Source organism: Acomys minous (genome assembly GCF_964271855.1).
Source record: "Acomys minous genome assembly, chromosome: 15".
Lineage (NCBI taxonomy): Eukaryota > Metazoa > Chordata > Mammalia > Rodentia > Muridae > Acomys > Acomys minous.
The window spans coordinates 26,029,282-26,056,288 of record NC_140497.1 but is presented as its reverse complement, the minus strand read 5'-3'; the positions used below and the strand labels follow the sequence as shown (position 1 = coordinate 26,056,288).

General features: G+C 45.1%; 2 protein-coding genes across 6 annotated transcripts in view; one reads left to right on the top strand and one right to left on the bottom strand.

Annotated features, from left to right (window-relative positions):
• LOC311584148 (low-density lipoprotein receptor-related protein 2-like) overlaps positions 1 to 27,007 on the bottom strand; it is a 119,769-nt gene that overhangs the window by 52,650 nt on the left and 40,112 nt on the right. For 2 of the 4 annotated variants that reach the window (XR_014774805.1, XR_014774806.1), the window contains exons 28-32: positions 26,404 to 26,529; positions 24,352 to 24,462; positions 21,180 to 21,416; positions 20,342 to 20,819; positions 18,605 to 18,704 (exon numbers count right to left, since the gene is read on the bottom strand). Coding sequence is in view for 2 of the 4 variants with exons in the window: in XM_084758258.1 (XP_084614384.1) it covers positions 18,186 to 18,215; positions 18,605 to 18,704; positions 20,342 to 20,819; positions 21,180 to 21,416; positions 24,352 to 24,462; positions 26,404 to 26,529 (1,082 nt within the window). In the remaining 2 variants the exon portion in view is untranslated. Of the gene's footprint in view, positions 1 to 15,533; positions 17,028 to 18,110; positions 18,216 to 18,604; positions 18,705 to 20,341; positions 20,820 to 21,179; positions 21,417 to 24,351; positions 24,463 to 26,403; positions 26,530 to 27,007 lie in introns of those variants that run through there. The other 2 variants (XM_084758259.1, XM_084758258.1) reach the window with 2 other exon arrangements.
• Positions 9,203 to 11,482, top strand: CLDN23 (claudin 23). Of its 2 annotated transcripts, XR_014774742.1 has the most exons (2): positions 9,203 to 10,934; positions 11,070 to 11,482. XR_014774742.1 is itself a non-coding variant. In XM_084757965.1 (1 exon), the coding sequence occupies exon 1, from the start codon at positions 9,636 to 9,638 to the stop codon at positions 10,515 to 10,517; it is 882 nt and encodes a 293-aa protein (XP_084614091.1). In that variant the 5' UTR covers positions 9,203 to 9,635; the 3' UTR covers positions 10,518 to 11,001. The 2 variants fall into 2 exon arrangements, 1 of the variants encoding a protein (XP_084614091.1); XM_084757965.1 differs by lacking the exon at positions 11,070 to 11,482 and having other exon boundaries at positions 9,203 to 11,001.

The following is a 27,007-nucleotide window of genomic DNA, read 5'->3' as shown; positions in this document are numbered from 1 at the left end:
TCATAAGGATGCAAGGTTGGCAGGGTATGACAGCTGCCTCACACCTTTAAGGCAGACAGATGCAAGAGGATCTCTATGACAAGGCTGGCCTGGTTGACATAGGAGCTCCAGGCCACCAGCAGTGACAGTGTAGTGAAACTGTCAAAAGGAAAAAGGAAAAAAATGTTTTTTTTTCTCTTCAGTGGAAAAGAAATTGAGCAACTTAATTTTAAAATCATCATTCTGTTTTGGGAAAGGAATTGTGTCAAAGCTCAAAGGAAACCGATCAACTGCAAACCCCGTCCCGGCAGGGTAACCCAAGCTGGCATTCTGGTAACCCACTTTTAACAGTTTTCTATTTCACACTCTGGTGAGTCTCCTCCTAATAAATATTCCCATATTTTCTATTTATTTCTTTGGAACAAATGTTAATTCAGAAACAAAAGGTCAGCCACACAATAAAGCTCTGAAAACCAAGACTCCACGCTGTCTCAGGATGAAATGCATCCTTTTCTCTACCTCCAGCAGGATTACAAGGATTTTTGTATATTTTTTGTTTTGTTTTGTTTTGTTTTGTTTCTTGAGACAGAGTTCTCACTTTGGTGCCATGGCTGGCCTAGAACTCAAACTGAGTACATTTCCCCTCTCACTATCCTAGTCTGTTTTGCATGTCGCCCTGAGCTTGCTCTTACTCTCCCTGGTGGCACCAGTGCACTCTGTCCATGCTCACTAAGGTGCTGAGCTTTCTCACTGTTTCCCAAACAAATACAAAATACTAACCTTTTTTTCTGACGCACAAGCTAATTTTTCTTCCAATTTTGTTTGAAATTTCCTCTCATTGTTTGACATCAAAAGAATTTGAACTTTCCTACACTGAGCCTTACTCTTCATAATTGTCATACACATCCATAATCTCACACACACAGAGTCTCACAGTCGTACATAATCACACACACACACACACACCAGTCACATACACATATGTCACACATAGAATCACATACACAGAGTCACATACACACAGTCACACATACACAACCTCATACATATGCACAAAGTCACACAGTCATACACAATCACACACACACACACTAGTCACATATACATGTGTCACACACATACATAGAATCACATACACAGAGTCACACAGTCATACACATACATAATCTCTCTCACATACAGAGTCACACAGTCATACACACACACACACACAATCTCATACACACACAGAGTCACACAGTCATACACAACCACACATACACACACACAGACACATACATATGTCACACACAGTAATACACACAGAATCACATACACACAGAGTTACCCAGTCATGCACAATCCCCCTCACACACAGAAAAGGAGGGAATATCATTGCCACAGTTTTGGGGGTTCTGGTCTAATCAGCCTCTTGCCTTTGACCTATGGTAAGAACAACACATCATGGTGTAATGGTGAAGTGGAGGAAAACTTATCTCATAGACAGGAAGTAAAACAAGAAAAATAAAGGTTGAGCAAACAAGTAGAGTGATGTGCTAGTGAGCTTCTAGGGGCCAGTTTTAAGTCAAGGTTTTATCTACAGTCTATAATAGTAGGTATACGCAGATAAAACATAATAAAAACTAGCAGACTCTGCAGCAACATGGGGCGTCAACACTCTATGGCAGTGCCTTCATTTAAAAACAGAGAAAAGGATATTTATTTTTCAGTTTAACTTTATTCTTGACTTCACTGAATTGGCTTTAAGGAAGATGAGCAGTAATGTTTACATCCTTAATTACTGGACTGTAAAATATGGAGACCAGAGATGGAGAACCTGGTGACATCTGATGGCCTCAAAGTGATGTGGTTAGTGACTTCTCTTGACCAACCACAATTCAAGGTGTGAGTTTCCACAGTGAAATCAGTGCAGAAGGTCACAACTTTGTGCTAGGGGGCTCAGAGTCAGGGGATGGGGGTGGGGTGGTGGAGGGGGCAAGCCCTGAAGGCTAATGGGGAGCCCAGCAAGTTCATAGAAATAGCCACTGGATGCTCACACTCTACTCTGCGTTCTGGGGCTGTCAACAGATCCTTACCAGACTTGGGGGGAGGCGGAGTGCTTTTCAGAAAGGAGGGCCAGCTGGCACAGGCAGTACTCTCATTAGTGCCCTGTAGTTCTGAGTCATGCTTTGGTTCTCAGTCTTAACTCAGGAGCCTGTGAAACAAAGACCAGCTCTGTGGTGTCATGCTATGTTCAGTGTGAGTCCCTCTTTCCCTATTTTTCCCTATTTGCAGTGGAAGAAAACTTCCCCAGGGGCTTCCATTTCTTGGTCACGAGTCTCTAGACCTTGCCTGTTGGTCCTTACTTATATGCGGAGGGCAGGGGGTAAGTAGCCTTGTTTACTGGAGATGTGTATAACCATCTATTTTGACCAGGCACCCAGTGCTGAGAATACTTTATGGATACAGTATGGAAGACCAGATAGCACAAAGGGGACAAACTCAGTTGCTTGAGTGGGCTGGCACCAAGCGGGGGCTCTAGAACAGAAGAGAGAGGATGACCAAGCAGTCCCTGGCTCATAGGAAGTACACACTAGCTAGAACGGAGGCACAAAGGGACGTGGGAGACGTCCTGACAGAAGTGGGGTGATGGAAGGTACAACATAGGGCAAGGTAACTTACCCTAGGCTAAGAGGAAATAGGCACAGGAAGTGAGCACCCGGCAAAGCTCTTGAGTGTGCTGCTCGTCTCAGAAGAAGCAGGCAGGACCATTGGGGGAGAAGAAAGGGCATTCAGAGCCTCAGAAGAAAAAGGGAACACAGACTTTGGGACAATGGCTTTTCCTAGTGTTTTAGTTAGGGTTTCTATTACTGTGATGAAACGCCATGATAAAAAAACAAACAAACAAACAAAAAACCCCAAGTTGGCGAGAAAAGGGTTTATTCAGCTTACACTTCCAGATCATAGTCCATCATTGGAGAAAGTCAGGCCAGGAACTCGAGCAGGGCAGGAACCCAGAGGCAGGAGCTGATGCAGAGGCCCTGGAGGGGTGCTGCTTACTGGCTTGCTCCTCATGGCTTGCTCAGCCACGAGAACCCAGGACCGTTGCCAGCCCAGTTTTGGCCCCACCCACCATGGGCTGGGCCCTCCCCCATCAATCACTAATTGAGAAAATGCCTCACAGCTGGATCTCATAGAGGCATTTCCTCAACTGAGACTCTTCTCTCTGATGACTCTAGCTTGTGCCGAGCCGATACAAAACCAGCCAGTGCACCTGGTTTATATAGCACGAGAAGGTAGGGGTGGTGAGAGCCAGACCAAGAGGCCAGGAGGGTAAAGGGTAGATCAAAGGTATGGGTAACAAAAATGACTGGTTTATATAAGGAAGGGCAACTATCGGAAGGACAGCCCAGCCCTTGGGCTGGAGAAGTTTAAGGTACAGGGCAGGATATGCCAGCCATGCCCTGTAACAGGTAGGGGCTGAGGGGATGCTGAGAGAACCTGGTGGCCAGGTCTGCTTTGATATGTTAAATAGGCACCTCAGATAGCTATTTGTCCTGGGTTTAAGATACAGCTGTTAGGATATATGCAGACTATACAAACAGCTCTACCTCATCTATGTGCATTCTCTTGCATGTCGGTGTCCTAATTAGTTTTAACTGTCAACCCGGAACAGCCTAGAGTCATCTGAGAGAAAAGGCCTCCATCAAGGAATTGCCTGGATCAGATTGGCCTGTGGGGATGGGAGGCAGATAGTCTTGATCGCTCATTGATGTGGAAGGGTCTAGTCCATTGTTGGCAGCGCCATCTCTAGGCAGGTGGTCCTGTATAAGAAAGCTTGTTAAGCATAGACCTGTGTGGGAGCCAGCAAGCATCCTCCAAGGCTTCTTCTGTGCTCCCTTTGCTGTGAGCCAGTTCCCCGGTCAGAGGTCCTGCCTTCTGGTTCCTGTCTTGGTTCTCCATTAATGATAGACTGTGACCTGGAAGTGATTAATGAAATAAACCCTTTTCTCTACTAAGTTGCTTTTAGTCATAGTGTTTTATCACAGCAACCACAACAACAACAACAACAACAACAAAGAAACTAAAACAGTCATTTATAGGCTATTTATGTATAATTTATGGTGTGCCATTTACACCTCCCATAACGGGAAGACTCTGACGTGTCCTAAATTTAATTACAAGGGCCGCAAGGCATCATGGGAAGAAGGATGGTGGTAATCAAAAGCTATCGGGTAAAAAGAACAAGTGACCATCTTACATTTTTGAACATGTGTTCTCGCAGCCAGGGGTCGCCATTAAGGTTCCGCCCCACCCAATTCCAAGTGAGTGACAGCTCGTTCGCTTTATGGACATCCCCCTTGTTAAAAACTTCCTCAGCTTCATTCATAACGTCACTCTCTATTCGCCAGTGTGTCTTCAGTGCAACAATGTGTGTCTTCCGGGATTTTCATTCTATTGCGGACAAACGCTCTTAATCCCGATCCTATATAGACTCACTTCTGTCGCTGTGAAGTTGGGAGACACCCCAGAGGCTCCCGTGTTGAAGGTTTGAGTCTGAAACAGAGGTGCTCAGAGGTGTGGCCACTAAGAGGGTAATGGTACCAGTTCGTGGGCCATTGCTGAGGTCACAGCTGAACCGGCATTCAGGTGGCCTTTAGCTTGAGGAAGTAAACCACCAGAGGCGTGACTTTGAAACATAGATTTTTTTGTCCCCAGTGCCCCTCCTTACCAGAGTATGAGCATGTTTCCTCTGCCATGCCCTTCCACTGTTATCCACTGCCTTACCACAGAAGAGAAAGGAGGAAGTTATCGGGCGAAGAAACCTTTGACACTGAGCCAAACAAGTGTTGCCTCCTCAGGTGTTTTGTCACAGCAACAGAAAAGCTGACTAACAGCAATCTAGTCTGGATGTTTAAAATTGTTAGAACTCATCCCAGGACTTGTTCCCTTTTTAGGCAAACATCTGCAATTTCACCATTTCAATTTATTTTTGCAGTTATACTGATCAAACTCCTTGGGCTTTGCTAGGTCAGTGTTCTACCACTGAGCTAGGGACTGGCCCTGTTAAGCATCTCTTAATGGATCCAGCCCTTCTATTCCAGAGAATCTTTTGTCTTGAGAGTATGGTGACATGTGGGAGTTGGGGAGGACAGAGTCAGTAGCTTCTAATACTTGGCCATAGAGAATGTCTTTTACATGGTATTCATGCCAGCTTGAACTAAGTCAGGATGGCCATTTCTGGACATCCCACTTCCTGAGAGCCAACAGCAATCTGTTCCGACAAGTCCCACTGCAGGAGAGATGGAAGCAAGCCCATCCATGCTGGTGAGTCTTGAAGTAAACAACAGATATCCCACAAAACCACTAACAAACGCCTCTTTATGCTTTTACAGGGTCTCACTAGGAATCCCACACGGGTTTCAAATTCACAACTTTGCTCCCTCAGCTTCCCAAACCCTGGGATTGCCAGGACACACTGCTACATTCATCTTAAAAATTCATTTCTTTCCCCCATTCTTTCTGAAAATACCTGCAGAAACCCCAGTAGAAAACACCAACAACTATCCATCTTTGTTCTTTGCATTAAAGCAAAAAAAAAAAAGTATTTTAATTTGAAAGTATTTTTAAAAGTGGAGAAATTGGATTCTCTGAAGATCTATTTAAACTAAAGGCGGTGGGGCTGGCAAGATGGCCCAGCAGTCAAAGGTGCTTGCTGCACAAGCCTGGAGACCCAAGTTCAACCCCAGAACCTCCAGAACAGTGGAACAAGAGATCTGACTCCGCGGAGCTGTCCTCTGACCTCCACATATGCACTGTGGCATGTGTACACACACATACATCATGGACACACACATACACACACACACACACACACATAGAGAGAGAGAGAGAGAGAGAGAGAGAGAGAGAGAGAGGGAGAGAGAACTGAAACATATTTAAAAAATAAATAAATAAAGGTCAGAGGAAGCAGAACTCCTGTGGCTGAGGGGAAATTATAAAGGGATGCTGTTGTGCTGTTGTTTTCCATATGATGGAGCAAGTCCACTTGTGGACTTGCTCCATGGACTTGCAGAAGAATTAAGAGCCGGTCTCAAAAAGATGTCAAGGCACAGCTCACAGTAGCTAAAAGGCTGAACTAGCCCAACATGTATTGAGAGGTGATACAATAAACACAAGTGGCACAAACACCATAGCTAACACTATTTAGCCTTGAAAAAGAAGAATTACGGTACATGTCAGGTCCAAAGGAAACTCTACGTTCCCAAATTCTGGCAGTGAGACAAAAGCCAGCATTCCCCAGGAAATTGTGAAACTGGGTCCCTTCTACCGGAAGGAGCCATTTTCCTTATCACTGGCAGAGGGACACATGGCTCTCTGTGGTCCCTATTAGCATACCAAAGAGCATGGTGGCCTCCAGGGCCCCCTCAGGGTCACAGTACCTGTTACACATTTCAGCGTTTACTACAGCATCCTAGTTCTTCTCACCTACTCCCCGTCCTTAAGCTTCTCCAGTTCATGGACTTCCCTCCCCGCAGCTACTCTAATCCTTATAACCCTGCAATTTCAGCTATTCTCTCTTTCCTTTTGCCCCTCCCACACCTCCCTCTCTTTCTGTCTCCCCACTATGCTTCTGCGTCTCAACTCCAGTCTGCTGGCCGTGCTCAGCCTACTACTTTGTCTCCTCTGGACTCTTCCTGATGCCTCTGGCTGTTCTGTCTGTCACTTCTGCAATTTCAAAACAAACAAAACAAACAAAAGAAAAGAAAAACCCCAACTTCCCTTTTACAACACCATGGAACAGGCATGTGGTCATTTTATGCAGTTAGAACACTCATAAACCTTGAATACATTCTTCTTAGCCAAATACCCTGGCCACAAGCCCAGCTGACTTCCATTCGAATGAGAATCTAGTTAAATCTGTGAAGGTAAGGTAGAGTGGTGGTGAGGGCTTCAGGGATGAAAGAACCTGCATCACTGTTTAACAGACAGGGTGTTGGTGACAGTTGTGTGATGGGAGTGTGCCTCATGCTGCAAAACTATGCAGTTATAAATGAGTAAGCCAGTAAATGCTATCACAGGTCCATATGCTGGTGTCTTTGCCTTGACTTGGCACAAGCTAGAGTCACTCTTGAAGAGGGAGCCTCATTTGAAGAATTGCACGTATCAGATTGGCCCATGGGCACGTTTGTGGGCGGTATTTCTTGATTAATGACTGATGTGGGAAGATCCAGCCCACTGTGGATGGTACCAGCCCTGGGCAAGTGGTCCAGGGTTGTATGCTAAAGCAATCTGCTCAAGACTGAGGAGCAAGCCAGTAAGGGGTGGGCCCCTTCTCCGGATTCTGCTTCAGTTCCTGCCTCCAGGTTCCCACTTTCGGTTCCTGCCCAGAGTTGCTTCCACAGTGGGCTGTGATCAGCGTGCAAGTCAAGCCAAGTATACCTTGACCTTCCCAAGCTGGCTTTGCTTGGCGTTTTATCACATCAACAGGAAGCAAGCCAGGGCAAAACCCATAGCCACAATTTACTTATTTTTAAATATAGAGATTGCTCAGTGATTAAGAGTTTCTCCTGCTTTTGCATAAGATGAGGGGTTAATTCTAGCACCCACTTCTGGTGCCTCACAACCATCTCAAGCTACAGCTCTGTATCTTGTCCTCTGTTGTATACACATTGTTTTAAAAAAAAATCATCTTTTTTTCCCAGACAGAGTCTCTCTGTGTACCCTTGGCTGTCCTAGACTCGCTTTGTAGACCAAGCTGGCCTTGAACTCACAGTGATCCGCCTGCCTCTGCCTCCCAAATGCTGGGATTAAAGACATGTGCCACCACGCCTGGCTTAAAAATAGAATCTTTTTAAAAACTTAATTAAAAATATGCCATTAGGGGTTGGGGGATTTAGCTCAGTGGTAGAGCGTTTGCCTAGCAAGCACAAGGCTCTGGGTTCGATCCTCAGCTCTGGAAAAAAAAAAAATATGCCCTTAAAAAGTAGTGGCTCTCATCCCCGGGGTTGTTCACCATAGAATGTTCAAAATTGTTACAACACTAAACTGGATGATTTTATTAGTTTTAATTGTAATAAATTATAAAAATATATTTCTTTTGTAAGAAATATAGATAATATAGAAAAATATTATAAAAGAACATTTTTAAAGTAAAAGCAGGACTCTTGCCCAAATATAAAGTGCCAAATACTTACAGGTGTTTACAGAGGGAAACAGTTTAGTGTGAAAATCAAAGGAGAGTGCAAATAACTCATACATAGGCAAGCAGGAATGCTAAGATGAATTTGAAAACCAATGCCGAAGCAGGTGGTTTTCAATGAGCTAAACACATTACACACATGTATGAGACATCATAATGAAATCATTATTGTGGCTTATTATATGCTCATTATTTTAAAAAAAACTTTAAAAAAGAAACCTAAACATATGCATTATAAACACTGTATTCTGTTAAGTTGCCTTATTGAAAGCTGTACACTAAACCAGCGACATCAGGACTCGTTAGCTAGCTCCTACCTTTGCCAGTGCAGATTTTCATGGTTTCATTTTTTAACCAATCAAGGAGAATAAAGTGCTCTTCTAATTATACTTCTGTGATTGTAAGTTTGTCTTTTTTCATGGAAAAAAAACCCCAGCTAGTTCGCAAGTTTTGGGCCACAATCAAGCATATTCCACCCCTTTACACTTATCTGAAAACATTTGCAGATCCATAGTTTTTTTCAATATGTTCTAGGCCTGCCAAGTCCTATTTAAGTCCGCTTCAATTTTTTTTTTTTTACAAGACTGCAAAGAAAACTCTTTTGCAACTTCTCAACCCAGAAATACTCTCCCTTTCTTATGAATTAAACTTCACGCATATCGTGGAGTATTTATTAAGCAAGTCTAGCAAGGTTTCCACAGTGGAACTGTTTGGACACACCTGGGGCCTGGAAAACAGGATGCACACCGGTCCTGTGCATCCCGGGCCGACCACTCTGCGCTGAGTGGCTGCCGGTGGCAGCTCAAAATTTTCAAGGGACACATGTCACCACCTGAGGGTGGAGGGCGACTTGTGTCAGCAGGGTCTATGGGCAGAGTCGGGGAGACTTCGGAAGGGGTGGGGTGGGGAGGGCTCTCCGACCTGAGATGGACTGAGGAGCAAGGTTGGTGCACCGCCTGGCGACAGGTGAGGCCACAGGAGCAGCCCGCCCCCTTGTCCCGCCTACAAGGAGAGAGGCACCAGGGAGCCAGGGCGGGACGACCTTTGCTCGATCCCTAAGCCATCCGGGCGGGCGGGGCGAAGCTGCGGGCCTTGGGTGGGGTGTCCTGGTCCTCAGAGTCCGAGGTCGCCTCTTGCCAAGTGGCCCCGCCGCTCCCGTCCCTCCCACTGGGTAGGGTTTGGCCGCGGGGGCGCACCTGGGCGCGCGGTTTCGGTCTGACCCGACTCTGAGCTAGTTTCGATTAGGGACACTGGCTGGGCGAGAGGGCGGAGCGGTCGAGACGCGAGAGAGGAGGGGACTCGGAGTGAGAGACTCAGTGGGAACAGTCCCGCACGGGAGACAAAGAGAGTCCAGAGAGCGCAGTGAGCATCGCTACTACCCACTCAGCCTGGCACCTCTCCGACTTGGGGACCCCGGGGTTGGGGTGCGCTGAGGAACAGGCACAGGTGCTGAGGACCCACGAGGCTACGCGAGATGCGGACGCCGGTGGTGATGACTCTGGGCATGGTGCTCACGCCCTGCGGGTTGCTGCTCAATCTCATCAGTACACTGGCCCCTGGCTGGCGGCTGATGAAGGGCTTTCTGGACCAGCCGATGGACGTGGTGCTGTACCAGGGCCTGTGGGACATATGTCGTGAACAGAGCAGCCGCGAGCGCCAGTGCGGCCAGCCCGACGATTTGAACTACTTCGAGACTCAGCCTGTGCAGGTGGCCCGGGGACTCATGATCACGTCACTGGCCACCAACGCCGTGGGACTGCTGCTGGCGTCGCTCGGCGTGCGCTGTTGGCAAGATGAGCCCCACTTCGGGCTAGCCGGCCTCTCGGGCGTCGTGCTTTTTGCCGCCGGCCTCTTCAGCCTCATCCCAGTCTCCTGGTACAACCATTTCTTGGCGGATCGCGACGTCCTGGCCGCCCCGAACAGCCCGGTCACCGTGCAGGTCAGCTACAGCCTGGTGCTGGGCTACCTAGGCAGTTGCCTGCTGCTACTGGGCGGCTTCTCGTTGGCGCTCAGTTTTGCGCCTTGGTGCAAAGAGCATTGTCGCCGCTGTCGCAAGGCGCCCCCCTCAGGTCCGCGCCGCAGCAGCATCAGCACCGTCTACGTGGACTGGCCTGAGCCTGCACTCACACCGGCAATCAAGTACTACAGCGGGGGTCAGCATCGGACTCCTCCCGGCGAGCATAGGGCCACTAGCAAGCTCAAGGTTGGATTCCCGATGCCACGGCCACCGCCCAAGGCCTACACCAACCCGATGGACGTGCTTGAAGGAGAAAAGACGGCCACCTCCCAAGGCGGTTCTTCCTCTCGCAGCACTAGGCCCTGCCACAATTCTCTGCCTTGTGACTCAGACCTGTAAACATGGCTCTGCTTGGGGTCTGAGGATGACTTGAACTTGTGCGTTGCCATGACGTCTGCCACCAGAACCCTGGAAGCCTTCCTTTAACTGGAGGGCTAGCTTTCCTTTCCTGGGACAAAAATCCTCCCCAGATACTAGGTTCATTTATCTTTTTAAGGAGTTTCACTTTTGTCTCCCAGAGGGACCAGGTCTTCTTATGCAGTGACAAGAGTGGGTGGCGTTTTGCATACTGTTCATCACAGTAGCAACAGCAAAATCACAATCAGCCAACGGGCTTGAAGGAGGCAGTGACACCCTGAAAGTACAGTATTCTAAGTTACCATGAGCCTTCACAGATGTCACTATTGAGGTGTTGTTTTGTTTTGTTTTGTTTTTCTCCCTGCTTCGGTTTCCAGAGTGCTCAAATGGCCAAAAAATGTAAGTCTGCCTCTGTTTAAAGGATGTGCCATAAAGCCAGCAGCTTTAATGGCTTTTATGAAATGTTCACCTCGTATTTATGTTTCTTCATGCATACATAATATTTATCTTTTCTAATCACTTACTTTTGCGTAGGAGGCTGAGCTTATTCAAGAGATCCGTCTTCCAGAAGGCAGGCTAATGAAAAAGTTGACTGTGCACTGTCCTGGTTCCCTAGATACCTCACTCTGAACAGAGATATATTTTATACAAAACGAACTGTTAAGTTGCATTTGGCTAAAGTCCACATGTACATATCTTATTTATAAATAAAAAATTATAAATGTCAGTTTCGGTATCCCTGCAATAGCTTGTCTCCAGTGTCGCTGTGGAGAGTCTCAGCGTTTGTTGCCGGGCAGTTCCTGGCGTCTTAGGCTCCTGTCTGCAATCTAACACTCATATCTTTGCCCTTCTCTGCCTACAACTGCTGAAAGGAGCCAAGGGGCCCACTTAAATCCCAGCCGGCTTTGTTTTCAGGCTCATGTTGTTTTCAGTGCAAGCCGAGTCTATTGTTGGGGGGGAAAAAAACTCGAAGCACCAGTTTCGGGGATGAGGGTAGAGGTTCTTCGTTCCTTTTGTTGCACAGGTACTTCCTGTCCCGGGTAGGCAGCTGTGTTCCATGAGGGAGCTAAAAGCCCCAGCAGCTCTAGCTCCCTAAGCAATGGAGTTAAAACAGTGCCTTTAGCTGAGCTGAACCTGTAATTTAAAGTTCAGAAGGGCAAACCAAGCACTGAGGCTGTGCTGCAACTGCAGAGAGCTACAGATGAAGGCACTGAAACTTGTGAAGGGCCAAGGAGGGAGGAATCCGTAGCCCCCGCCACTTTGCAATGAAATCACCCAACTTTAATATGCAGGCACACCACTTTAGAGTTTTCTTTTTAAATGTAAAGACCAATGCTGCAGACCCCCTCCTCCCCAAACTGCTTTCTAAGTAGACCCAGGAAGACCACCATGCAGATGTTCTCAACCTATGGCTTGTGACCCCCTTTGGGGGTCAAATATCAGATGTCTGGTGTGATTCGTAACAGTAGCAAAATTATAGTTATGAAGTAGCAAGGAAAGAATTTTGTGGTTGGAGGTCACCACAACGTGAGGAACTGTTTTCAAGGGCCACAGCATTTGGAAGGTTGAGAACCGCTGCCCCAGTGTCCTGGAGGCACACCAAGCGGCAAAGCTTCAGCCTGACTCTGCCTCACTTAATTGCAGTTGGGGGCGGGACCTCAGACCTCTGAGCACCTGCTATATAGATACTTTAAAAGGTGGGCGCTTACTGTGTATATTGGTTAGGGTTTCTATTGTTGCAGTGAAAAACCGTGATCAAAACCAAGTTGGGGAGGAAAGAGTTTATTTGGCTTACAGGTCTCGACCAAAGTCCATCGCTGAGGAAAGGCAGGGCAGGAACCTGGAGGCAGAGGCGGATGCAGAGGCCATGGAGGAGTGCTGCTTACTGGCTTGCTCAGCCTGCTCTCATACAGAACCCAGGACCACCAACCCAGGGGTGGCCCCACCCACAAGGGCTGGGCCCTCCCCCATCAATCACTAATTAAGAAAATACCCTCGGCTTGTGGAGGCTCTTATGGAGGCATTTTCCTCAATTGAGGCTTCTTCTTTTCAGATAAACGGTAGCTTGTGTCGAGTTGGCCTAAAAGTAGGCAGCCTACCGTGGGTGTGGAGCTAGAACACAGAGGATGCATTCAGCTTCCATTTCAAAAACAGAGGTTGCTAGCAGCTGTTAGCAACACAGGCACCTAACAGCTTAGACAACCTGCTTACTTGAAAGTACCGAATTTCACCTGCATCTTGAGCCCAAGTACTGCTAGTGTGCACTGCTGTTGAACAGAGTTGGTCTGTTGAGCCCTTTACTTTTCCATCCTCCCTCGCTCATTCTCCCTGGCTTATAGGCAAAGCTCCTTTTCTCTGATGGATTAAAATTTCATCACTGAAAACTAAAACTATCACTCCCCCTCCCCGCCATTTGCAGAAATGGGCCCAAACTTTTCTTTTAAAATATACAGTTTTTGCTTGTTTGTCATAAAAATGTTCAGGACCGCGTGGAAGGAGACTCCTGCATGGGGTTGGGATCCTTTCTTGGCCAGGTGGTCATTCTCTGCCACAGAAGCACACACTGACAATGGCTTTAAAGAGGTGGCTGATGGAGGCGCTCTCTGGGGTCCTGTTGTGAGTATGGTCCCTGAGACGACACCGACCAATCAGATGCTGCACTGAAGTTAACCGCCCCAAGTCCTTTCTACCTCTGCTATATTACATCAGCCAGCACATAAAGGATGCACCACCATTTAATGCTTACAGGCTTTCCACACTGCTCAAGTTTGCCTAGAGGTACATAGTGCCTGAGAAAGCAAAAAAACTTGTTTTACACAATCTTGGCTCTGCCTGTTTTCTGGTCAGGCTTTCCCTGGGGACATAAGCCTCACCCAGGAGGAGGAGGAGGAGGAGGAGGAGGAGGCGTGGTTTCCAGAGCAGAGGCTGTGGGAAGGGCTGGCAGGCTGCTTGAGCAACCACCTCTTCTTTCTTGCCCAGGTCAGCCACCCAGTAAGTATTTTAACCACCTGACATTTTGCAAGCACACTTGTGGATAGTGGAAAACAAAACAGTTTGAGTCTGGCATACTCTAGTGAGGGACATCAGAGAGGATGATGGGTGGTAAGTCAGGATCGAGTGATGACGGATGGGGGAATGATATTTTAGGAAAAGTAAAAAGGAAGAGGGCTATGCTGGAGCAGAAAAATGAAAGGAGAGAGATAGCAGCATCCCAGGCCGAGGGAATGGCGAGGGGCCACGCCCCTGGACATGCTTCCTTTCTTCTGTGCTTCACTATCCTTCACCCTACAGTCTCAAGGTAAGGGACTAGGAGCTAGCAATTAAAACTAGGTATACCTTGACATTTGCTCTTTATTGAGAAAATAATTGCACCTTTAGTAGCAAACACAGTCTGTAACAAGTACAATCAGTGCCACAGAATGCTTCTAGAATAAAAAGCAATTTGACATATGAATAACTGCTGAGGAACATTTTATTCTGTCAGGGTATGAACCGCCCCATGAACCATCCAGCAGGTAACACACTGGAAGCACTAGCCTCGGATTCTCAGGGTGTGATGGCACATGCCTGTAATCTCAGAATTTGGAAAGGAGAGACAGGAGAATTAGAAGTTCAAGGCTATATAAGGTTATATAGTGAGTTTGAAGCCAACCTAGGGACATAGTGACACTTGCTCCCCGTGCGCGCGCGCGCGCGCACACACACACACACACACACACACACACACACACACACATACCAATTGCCTTTCCCTCTCCTCATATATAACTTATAATGAATCTAGAAAGGCATATGTATCTGTGGCCACTGTTTCCCAGGGGCAGATGTCACTGCCAATAAGCTCTTTCTCTCTATGTGGGAAGAATAAAAACAGGGACTCAGTTATCTATTGCTTTAAATAAAAAAAAATAATAACGTTTAAAATTCCCACCCTATCTTGCCCCCAATCCCCACCCGTGTTCCTCTTCCCCTCACACTCCCAAAATGAGAAAGTCGTGAAAACAAAGATTAACTTGTTCAAATCAAGGAGAACAGAGATAAGGCTCAGCATCGGGGACAATGCTGACCAGCGGGGGAATGTGGAGGGCTGCCTTCAGTGTGGGCTCATATCTCTAATGCGCATATCTCTAACGGGAGGCTGAGGTAAGAGGCCTGGGAGTCCAAGGCCAGATTGGATGGCACAGCAGGCATCTGTGTCAGACGATAGGACAAAGAGTGAAACGAAAGGCTTGATTTACACTTTATCCAGAGCCAGTTGTCCCACTTGGAAAGTAACGTGACGGCGAGGTGGAGAGGAGCTGAGAGAGTAGGAATTTCACTTCAGAGGTATCAAGCACCTTTGCCACATGCATGGCTAATGCCCCTGCCCTCTCCTCACTGCACCTCAACAGCCATTTATGCCGTGGGGGTTCCAAAACAGATTCCTCTAGTACCTGGGCTGCCAGGAGCTAACCCTAGAATATGTGTGGTCTATGCAGCGCGTGTGACCTTTGCCCTTGCCAGCTTCATCTCTTCATCTGTAATGCTAGAAAGGCTATTGGCCATCCCCAGAGGGCATCCTTCATTTTGGTTCACAGTTAAGAGCTGAGAGCACACAAATAAAATTTAGACAAGGTTCAGGAAGCTGATGGGCCTAAATGCTAGTGGTTGATCTGAGAGCCATAAAATTCTGTCTTCACTTTCTCAGTTTCTCTGATTTCCTTAAGCAAAAATAGTAGAGACCCTCCCAGAATTCCCCATGACCCGGTTGTTTTCTATAAGGAGTATCAAGTGCCTAATTTAACTTTTAAGCTAGCAGACATACCAAGTCATGTGTGTGAATGCACAGGCCTCATCAACACTTCTAAAGACCCCCCCTTTTTTTGTTCAGAAGAAAACTCAGAGATTTCACTTCTATCATTGCTTTACTGCTCTATCCATTCATGTTGTAAGAACTGGGACTCCAAAACCTGCCACCTTAATTTCCATGTTAAAAAAAAAAAGTTTAGGAAACAGACATTAACAAAGGAAATGGCTTTATTTACAGTTTGGCCCTACTGTGGTATTGTACCGGTTGTGTTTATGTCATCTTGACACATACTGGAGTCATCTGAGAGCAGGGACCCTCAATTGCAAACATGACTCCATACGACTGGGCTGTATGCAGGCCTGTAGGATATTTTTTTTTAAACTAATGATTGATGTGGGAGGGACTCAGTCTATTGCAGGTGGGCCAGCCCTGGACTGCTGGTCCTGATTCTATACGAAAGCAGGCTGAACAAGCCAGTAAGCAGCACTTTCCATGGCCTCTGCCTCAGCTCCTGCCTCCAAGTTCATGGTGTTTGTGTTCTTGCCTTGGCTTCTTTAAGTGGGCTGTGATTTCAGGATATGTAAGCTAAATAAATAAACCCTTTCCTTTTCAAGTTACTTTTGGTCATGGTGTTTCACCATAGCAATAGGACAATAGGAAGGACTAGGACAGCTATACACTTGAGGTTCTGATAAGATTAGGTGTAAAGAAACAGATAAATTAACACATAACATACTGTCACACTAGAGGGCTCTTATAGTTTAAAAATGCATCCTTTCTACCAGTAGATAAGGTTGTGAAATTGACAAACCAATTCAGGAGGTAGGGATGGCCGGGAATTGCTAAATATAGTCTTGAAAATCCATTCTAAAACCACATCCTTCTGATGAAAAGGACATTCGGTGTGTTTTTAAATTCTTGGATGGGGAAAAGCATTGATAGATAAGTTAAAATAGAGTCAGCTGGAGTACACTTGGACATACACTCACAGGAAAACATAGATAGGCCAGAGGTGGGTTGAGAAAAGAAAGGGCGATGTGCCACACACTAGGAGCTGGCTGACAACTGTGGTTAGTAACCTTCTTCCCCTGAAAGCTAAAGAAATGGCTGGACTTTTGGGGTCTGCATTGAAATCTGGGTCTGAGGAGTAACTGACAGTCACCTTCAAGCACTGAGTCTGCAGAACCTGACTGACCAATCACAGCACAAGGCCCAAGGGTCTGGATGAAGGGTAAAGGTCATGGGGGACCAAGGCACCCACCCCCCCCCCATCCCCGACTCTCTGAAGTGACCTGCTTTGGGGCCTGACTTTTTCATGGCATGTTCACACATGTAGGGACAAGCAAAGACAAAAATTTGTCGAGGGCAGAAAGACAAGTGATGTTAGCTTTTAGGAGGTAGGAAAAAAAAATTCCTTGTGTGGCTGAGGGGACACAAGGTCCTGGAAGGTAGAGATGATTTTTTTTTCTGGCACAGCTAAGCTTCTGCACAACTTAATGATGCTTGTCCTATCTTCCATCCAGAAAGACCCAGGACAGTGTAGTCAGGAAGGGAGGCTCCCCTGGCATTTGTTCTTCGGGTCAAGTTGATCTTTACTTAGAAGATTTCATACCTCATTGAAGAGCACAGGACATTTTATGCGTTGCCCACAGTAATAAGCCTAGGGCTTTCTCATTAGGCTTAGTGCCTTACTCAAACTCATTCTGCAAGAAAAAATGCAAACATCTAGAAAAGACCCCTAGCAAAGAAACTCTTCTAAATGATATTGGATTTATTTCAATTTAGACTCACGTCATGCGACTGGATTTAGTTATCATGCTAACCCATGAATAGGCATTGTATAGGACAAAGTGATTTGCCTATGGTTGCTCCTACCAAATTGTAGAGTATATTACCATTGTTGCAAATTCAGTACCTTTGATTTCCCCATGAAGCAGTAATAACCTAGCCAGACCAGGGTACATATTAGCAGGCTAAGCAGTTGTGTGGTCCTCAGCAGGTAAGAGCTACTTAAGATTAATCCCAGTGTAGCCTATAGCCCACGTTGATGACTACAGTATCAACTGACATTATTTTAAATAGCATGGGACATATCATGTGTCTGAGAGTCTATATCTACAAAGCATATTTACCTGTTTCATTCATTTCATAATTTACTGAAAATGTCACAAAGAAAATAGTTTTTTTTGTTTTTTGTTTTTGTTTGTTTTTTGTTGTTTTGTTTTGTTTTGTTTTCAAGATAGGGTTTCTCTGTGTGGCCTTGGTTGTTCTGGACTCACTTTGTAGACCAGGCTGGCTTTGAACTCACAGCGATCTGCCTGCCTCTGCCTCCCGAGTGCTGGGATTAAAGGCGTGCACCACCGCGCCTGGCTTAAGAAACAGTTTTTATAAATGAATGCTAACCTAGATATCAAATTTATCCGGGGTAGGGGTGCTAAGGACAAACACTTGGAGATTTGCCACTCTACAGAAACTTGACCTTTGACTGGACTGGCAAGAAGAAGATCACTCTCTTTGGTAAACTAGGAAACTGGCTTAAAATCAGTGTCAGAGCCATGGTTTAAACCTTGAACTTCCGGCTGGCACTGCGTCAGCTGACTTGGGCTAAAGAACACTTGTCGCTGGGTCATAGCATAAGCTACGTGGAAGTCAGGTTGAATCCTTACCATATCTAAGAGTCTATAGTTTTCTAAAAATCCACATGCAAAACTAGATGACCATCTCTAATTTAAAAAGGAAGCACTTGAAGAAGTAATGAGCATTTTCCACAAACTGTTCGGGAAAGTTGAGACGGCATACAATGAATGACAAGCAATATTTTTATTTATTGAAATGTTTCTGCTCTTTTTTTTTAAATGAGGTCATTCAGTTTGTAAAGAGGTTAAGGATTCCTGTGGAGAAAAGACTTGACGTTAGAGAACATATGCTGCATTTGTACAAAACAAGAAAACCACATTGGTGAGACTCAAGAGATGTTAGTAGAGATAACAGGGATGGGGTACCTAAGTTTTGGGGGGTAAGTCTAATCCTAGTAGCATCCCACTCCACTCCCAATATCATTAGCCTCATGGGTACCCTACTGAGATGTCTAGGCTACGATTTCATGCTTGCTTTATTTTAATTCTACAAACCAGGGCTAAAGATGAAAGACTTAGTAAGCAGTAGTTTAGTATAAGCAACAGCCACATTCACCCAGCTTGGACTTTTCACAGTGGCACTCTTTAAGGATGTCTCACCATCCTTTTTCCTCAGAGAGATTTCCCAGACTCCCTCAGCATACCTGTTCATCGTAGACTTCATTGACAAAAGTCTCACTGTTCATTAAATTTTCCTGTTCTTGGTTATTTTCTTTATCATAGTCCAAATTTCTTGATGATGTCCTACAATGAAAGAAACATTGTCAAAAAGAATAGTTTGCAAAGAAACCAAGATTAAAATATTATTACAGTAGGGGGAGAGATGTCTCACTTCCTAAGAGCATTTCCTGCTCTTGCAGGGGACCTGAATTCAGTTTCTAGTACCCACATGAAGGCTCAAAACCATCTGGAACTCCAGCTCCAACGATCCAACAGCCTCTTCTGGCCTTTGAAGGTATTTCACTTACACAGTAGACATGCATACAACCAGGCAAACACTCATGCACACAATATAAAAATAAAGAAATCTAAAAATATATATGATTACTTATCCACTGTCAGGGTTAACTGCACATAAAAACTATGTTTCATTTTAACCGTCTCTTAAATAAAGCAAATGATCTAAAATGGATGACACTTGAGTAAATTATTATTTGTTACTAGGCAAATACAGTATTGTGTCTCCCCTGAAGGAAACCCAGTGGCCATTCCATGAGAAATAATTTCAAGGACAGGTAAGGGGCAGTGGGACACAAGCAAAATGGGAAAGCAGGTAAACACAGCAGAAAGACTGAGAGTGAACCACCTACGCATGAACCAGCATTTGCTTGGGTATGCTCATTCTCCTGCCTTTCCTTCAGTCTGAGAATGGAAGACTGGACAGCGAGGCAGCTCTGAAACATGAGGCCCCTTTCCAGTTCTTCATCTGCCATCTGCCTAATGTTCCTTCTCAGTATGTCCAATGGTTTTCTTCGAACACACCTTTCCACTCTCTATCTGATCATGCCACAAGTACCATTTTGCTGTTGTTTGCTTCTTTGCCTTCCTTGCCTTTGGATAAAACTTAATATAGATTCTTTGCAGTATTCCTGCACCAGAGAGCAGGGTCCCAGGAACCATGGGAAGAGTGGAAACTGTTCAGTCTAAGGATTTACAGAGGGCAACATGGATGCCTTGTAGCCAAGACTTTTATAATGGGAGCGGGACCTGCATGATGGAAGGAAAGCCGACCTTCCAGGTGTGGGCTAAGTTGTGCCCCGTTGATGCCCCCAAATCCAAATCCATGAGCTGTAGATGGTAGAGTCTTTAAAGAGGCAATTATGGCAAAGGAGGCCAGAAGGATAACCCCCACCACACAGGACTGTGTCTCCTTAAGAAGAGGGGGTACAGACACCCATAGAAGGGAGGACATTGGGAAGGGGAAAGGGAGCCCCCCACTTCCTACCAGCTGAGGAGAGAAACAACAAAATAGCAATGTGCTAAGATATCTTGAGAAGATGTATTCATGTTGTTTTGTGTCACCTAGCTGGGCATCCTAGCGAATCACTAACCTCCCAACAAACATCCCTGCAACCCCTGGTGCTGACCCACTGTGTCAGAGAAGGGGAAATCTCCTCAGTTTCATTCCTGCCGCTTCACCACCGACTGCTGATTTTACCCCCTCACACCCCACCCTGTGTCACACACCTCAGGTCTCACTCAAGGAAATCGACCCAATTATTATTCTCTCAGATCCATTTGACAACAGGTGCCTCATCATCTAAACCCTTCCCCCGAATATGATTCCCTGGAGTGGACTTAAATCTTCAACCCCTATCATCTTATTTCATAAGCTGCCTTGGGAACGCAGTTCTCCCATGAAGACACTAATCGTCACTCACCTCTTGAATTTACGTTCTCTTCTGGAATGTAGAGACAGCCCCAGGACAGCCACAATACCTGATAAGGCAATGACTACACCCAGGGCTACATAGCCACTGGCAGGGCCATGGGCTGGTTCTTGGCAGAACTCCCCATCATATTCCGCCAGGCAGCGGCACTTTCTCAGCTTCCCTTCCATCATGCAGGTCCCTCGCCCACTGCAAAAGTCTTGGCTACAAGGCATCCATGTCGCCCTCTGTAAATCCTTAGACTGAACAGTTTCCACTCTTCCTTTGGTTCCCGGGACCCTGCTCTCTGGTGCAGGCATTTGCGTGGTTAGGGTTTTTCTGACAGGATGTCTCATTCCTTCTTGTTCTAGATGGACGTCTGTGGTAGACTCGGTAGCCTGGAGGTGTTCGAAAGCTACTGGTGTCAACCTTCTCCAAGCTTCTGGCTTCTGAAGTATTGAAGTTGATTGGATTTTACCTGGATTCAGACCTACAAAGACCAAGACAGATGGAATCGGTTGCCCATCTTCCTCCTCCTAAGTGATAGTTGCTCAGTCATTCTATTTAAACTGGTGAAACCAAGGCCCTTTCAAACCATATAAAGCTGTCTAGCTTCTTGCCGGTCATGCTCATGTTTCCTGTCCTAACAACCGAAGGCATATTAGCTTTCCAGAGGAACACACAGCAATGCAATTTATATCTAGTTGCCCACACGTAGAGATTTCATGTTCTCCAGTAACAAAAATCAGTGTTAACATGGCAATGATATATAAGATAAATATGTAAGGAATAATATTGAATTGGATGTTTCCAAAAGCCATGCGCACTGGTGCAGGTAAGAGGTACTCACAGTCCGCTTCATCAGATCCATCCAGACAGTCAACATGACCATTGCAAACTTGCTCCTTGGAAATGCACCTCTGACCGTCCTTACAGCATTGTGACAGAGAAGAGCACTGGACAGCTTCCACACAGGTGTGGCCATCAACCAAGCAGTGCCCACCAGGACACCTGCAAGTCCTGCCTTCAGGATTTGGCAAGCAGATATGACTGCATCCTCCATTGTCTTTTGAGCAGCTGTTGTTACCTGTATATCACACACATACACACACACCCATTCCCAACCCCAAAATGTATTAAATGAGATTAGGCTCTAAGTGAGTCTTCTATAAGCTCTTTAAAATACATTATCAGCTTAAGATACAGATGTTTCCAGCAATATGATGCCTATTAGTTAACTAGGCCCTGTGTAACTGATATTTCTTCATAGATCAGTGTAGCTTTAAACACTTAACAAGGTACCTACCACCTTTTTTTTTTTTAAAGAGGGGATATCCTAATCATTCAAGACTACACTGTAGGCCTGCATCACTCAAACTCATCCAATGACAGAACCAGAAAGGCCTAGGGAATAAACCTATTGTTAGTTGAAATCACGGACGCTTACTATTCCTTTTATAACCTGATTAAGGGAGCCATTTCTCCTGTAGGATCATTCCTCCAGGTGTAGTCTTAAGCTGATAATGAGGTCTAACCTCCAACTGGTGGATCAGGGCCCAGGGGTGTCTGCTCAAACTATTGCACTAACCAAGGACAATACAAATAGTAAACACCGAACCCCTACTCTGATCTAGCCAACAGACAGAACATTCTCCAAAGTTATGTGGAGAGCAGGAACTAACTCTGACATGAACTCTGGTGCCCCATACTTATAATGACCTCCCCTTGGTGGGGAGCCTTGGTGTCAGTCAAAGAAATAATAGGCAGGCTACCACAGGATAGTCTGTGACCATAAAGTGGGGGAGGAGATGCCCCTTGATCATGGACCTAGGGGAGGGGAATAGGGTTGGAGTGGGAAGGAGGGAGGAACAGGAGGATACAAGTGATGGGAGAACAACTGAGTTGTAATCGGAATTAATTAATTAATTAAAAAAGTGAGACATTCCAGGAACAGTGGCACAGAGGCATATGTGATTCGGACTGAGGTGAAAACTCCCTCCTCTAGTTCTAGAAATAATCTCCCCATCAAGCCACTACCCTGGCAGTCTCTACACTTGACTAGCACATTTCCATGAGGTTTGGCTTTCATAAAACACACACACACACACACACCAACAAAACAAAACAAATGAACAAACAAAGAAACCACAACGGGACATCATTCTCTTAAGACAAATGTACCCATGTCATCTGACTGTCCTTAAGGTGATGCTTTGAGGCCCAGTCAACATGAAAAGTAGATACAACTGATGAAGAGAATGAAGGCTAGCTGCACTTCAGAGTTTGTGTGTGTGTGTGTGTGTGTGTGTGTGTGTGTGTGTGTGTGTGTGTGTTGGTAAAGATTTGACCTAAAGTCTCAAAGTGCAATAGGCAGGAGCAATACCACAAACTGGTCCCTCCTCGACCCCTTTTCTTTAAAGACAGGATCTCAGTATGTAACTGAGATAGCCTGGAACTCACCCCATAATCCAAGCCGACCTTGAACTTAGAACCATCCTGCCCTAAGCCCAACCAAGCTGGAACCACAGGCCCGCACCATCCACAAGGTGTCTTGCAAGTTTCAAGTGGTGATCAGTATTATAATAATATTAGTATTGTGTAGTCTACACAAGCAAAGTGACACACTCTGGTTTCTGATTTCCTTTGTATGAGTTTTCTGTCTGTGTGAACATGTGTGTTTCAGCGTCTGTATATGTTCCTTGTGATCTTTCTTTCTTTCTTTCTTTCTTTCTTTCTTTCTTTCTTTTTCTTTATTTTGGTTTTTTGAGACAGGGTCTCTTTGTGTAGCCTTGACTAGCCTGGACTCACTTGTAGACCAGGCTGGCCTCGAACTCATAGCAATCCGCCTGCCTCTGCCTCCCAAGTGCTGGGATTAAAGGCGTGTGCCACCACGGCCTGGCCTTGTGATTTTTCTTTGGCTCTTTTTCTCCCTTTTGTTTGCTTTGTCCTATTCTGGTTTTTTGTTTGTTTGTTTGTTTCATTTTTTGTTTTTTTTTTTTAGATGCTGATTTGTAGATTCATATCTAATGAGAGAGAGAAAGAAAGAGTGTGGATTTGGGTGAGTGGGGAACTAGTGGAGGATCCAGGGGGAGTTAGGAGAGGGGAAACAGTAATTAGAATATACAATATGAAAAAAGTCTATTTTCAATAATAATAATACAAAGAACCATATGAGAGGAGGAGGCTTACTCAGTGGTAGCACTCAGGCCCTGTGCCCACAAGGTCCTTATATCCCAAGCACAGCAAATACACAAAACAACAACACAAAATAAGAAATGAAACATCAATTGCTGGATGGCAAACAGAGTCTAAAAGGTGCATGAAGAAAAAAATAATAATAATAATTTAAAATGTCAAAGCAGAAACTGGAACTCAAGTTCTATAGAGTAGATCTTGAGTGCCCGCACAAAGGTCGCTGTGATACAGGGTCTGACCCCAATACAACACTGTTGAAAAGTACTAAAAATAGAGGAACTATGCCCTAGTGGGAAGTATTTAGACACGGGAGGCACACCTCTGAAGAGCACTATAGGACTCTAATCTCTTCCTCTTTTGCTCTTCAGACATGAGAACAGATTTTTTTTTTCTCTTTCACATGTTCCTGTTATAAAGTGCCGCTTTGTCACAGGCCCCAAAGCAAGGAGACAGACCACTCACAGATTGAACCCTGGAAAACAGTGAGTCAGAAGAACTCTCCCCTCTGGAGAGGCCAGCTGTCTCCAGTATGTGTTACAGGAGTGGACATGGAGACCTGACACATCAAATCTACCAACTCCAGCCCAGTGCATTTACCATGGTTGGATTTGGTCCTCAGTCACCAAGATAACGGTGTCAGTGGTGAACCTGACTGGGACTGTAGAGAACTGCATATAGACAAGAGGGTTATGCAGATTTTTAGATAGAAATATTTTAACATAATGAGAAACACAAGGACACTCCAAGGAGATGGTAGGAAGGGAAGCCCCCTCCACGAGAACTCAGTAGCTACAATGTTGCCACCATCACTTGTCCCGCATACTTACCCTGTTGAGTAAGTGTGCTATACACTTTTAAGTCTACGATTTTCTGGTCCACTTGGAACCACTGGTTTCCTGAGATCTGTGCTTTGTTGTACCAAACTTTGGTGATCTGGTCTGAAACAAAAGCCAGTGAGTAAGTGTTAACAGAAATAAAATCCATGGCAGAAACATTTCCTAGGCAAAGAAATGTGTTCAATAGAAACACTTTAACTCATCCGTGTGATCCAATGAAACAGAAAGAATTTCTCAGAAGAGGTGCATATTTTTCTGAGTTTTATTGTGAGAAAAAAATTCGGGCGGGGACTTTTGAAAGTGACAAACTTCCAACCACAGCAAAGTCACGTGTTAGATGTGTGTGGTGACACACTTATAATCCCAGCACTCGGGAGGCTGAGACAGGAGGCATGTGAGTTTGGAGCCAACCTGGGCTACAGAGTGAGACATTATTTTAAAAAAAAAATAATAAGCACATAAAAATAAACAGTCAAAGTTGCATGTCAGTAAATTATGACTAGAGCACCAATAAATGCTGTAATTAGAAGATATGACACTTAAATCAGTCCATGTGATTAATGAGGAATATCTCAAAATTCATTAGAACGCATCTCTGAACATGGCTCATTTGTGGGAGTTACGAGGGATCCTAAAGTGGATGGGAAAGTGCTCATTGCATCCCACAGATCCTCTGGGGTAGGACAAGCCACTTGCTTTGCTGCAGCTGGTAGACACAACAGGAAATTCAAGGAGACAAGTTTAACTTTATTTTTTTTTCTAGTTTCATCAAGTCTAGATATGTGTTAGAGGTTTATTCACAGGGATCTAGCATAGACACAGTAACATACTAGAATGTTGTGATTTTTGGACCACCCCCTGAATATCCTAGAAATGCCACATTAGAGTCCCAATAAAGCTCTACATGTGTCAGGAACGCAGAGGTAAGAGTCAGTGGGGGAAGGAGGGATCAACAGATAGGGAATGGGGCTTTGGGAAAGACAGTAGGGGTTTGAATAAGAACAAACTATAACAATAAACATATATGAAAATGTCACAATGAAACCCATTTTTTGTATGTGAGCATGCAAAGTAGAAAAAAGAACATAAAACTAACATACAACTTAGAAAAAGTAATTTAAAAATGAAAATAGAAAGAATGCTGTGTAATCCTCATGTACATCTTGTTTACTTTGTCAACTAAAACATGTATTGTCATTTGATTGATAGGCTGGAAGGTCTAGCAACTGAGAGCGGGCATGCCACCTAGTTCCAACTCCGTGCCCTGCTCTCTTTGTGCTAGCGTTGCCCAAAGGTCCATGAGTTGGAGACTTGGTCTCCAGCTTAGGGATAAGGCAAAGGGAGTTAGATTATTAGGGGTACGCCCTGGATAGGAATTTTAGGGTCCCAGCCTTTCTCTTTCTCTCTCTTTGCTTTTTGCCTCCACAGGAGGAATTGGTTTGTCTACCACATGATCTGTCAGTATGTACTTCCTCACCAAAGATCCAAATGCGATTGGGACAAGTGGACTGAAACCCACAGATCCGTTAGTCCAAATCAGACTTTCTTCCTCAAAAGTAGGTTGTCACAGGTACTCTGTCAAGGTGACAGATTGATAGCATAACAGTAGGGAGAACCATATAGAATACAGAGACTTCAGGACCTATGCTTACACACATAGAGCAGCAGTTCTCAACCTGTGGGTCGCGACCCCTTGGAGGGCACATATCAGGTACCCTGAATATCAGATAATTATATCACAATTCACAAGAGTAGCAAAATTACAGTTATGAATTAGCAACAAAAATCATTTTATGTGGGGGTGTCACCATAATATGAGGAGCTATATTAAAAGGTCACAGGATTAGGATGGTTGAGAACCCCTGGTACAGAGACTAGCCAAATAAGGAAAAGGTCCTCCAAGGCACAAATGCACTGGTACACAGCCTTCTATAGTCTAGGGAAGTCAGCCATCTTCTAATAGAAAGACACTGCTAGGGGCGGGGACTAAGTAGAAGCAGATACTCTTTGGATTGCAGTTCAGTCTACACAACCGAGACCTACCATCATCAACCGTTGTCCATAGCATCATGTCTTGGCCACATGCAAAGAGGTGAAGACCCTTAAGCCCCCGCCGGTCCACTCTGTATCTTGAGCCATCTAGTTGAATGCTTTGTATAAGTCCCTGCCCTAGGAAGAGATGGTCAGTTAGTTTCATTTAGTCTTAATAGCTATACTGTATCTTGAAGCTTGTCCCAGCTTCAGGATGACACTGTTTAACATTCAAGCTCTGAAATGGATTCTCCCTCATTCACCTCTCCATAACAGTGATTCACGATGGCTTGCTTATGCATATATTATATATATATATTATATATATAATGTATATATATAGTGCATGTGATATGATGTGTATGTGTGTATGCATGTGATGAGCAAGCATGTAAGTCATGTGTTTATGTGTAAGTGTAGGCATGCTCATGTCCCATCATATATTTTAAGGTCAGTGAACAATGCTAAGTTTTTATCTTTACTTTCTATACTGTTTGAGAAAGGGGCTCTTTATTGCTTAATAACTCATATACCAGGCTAGCTGACCCATGAACTCCCACCTCCATTATTACCATAGGACAACTTGGGTTAGCAACATGTGCTAGCATGCCCAGAT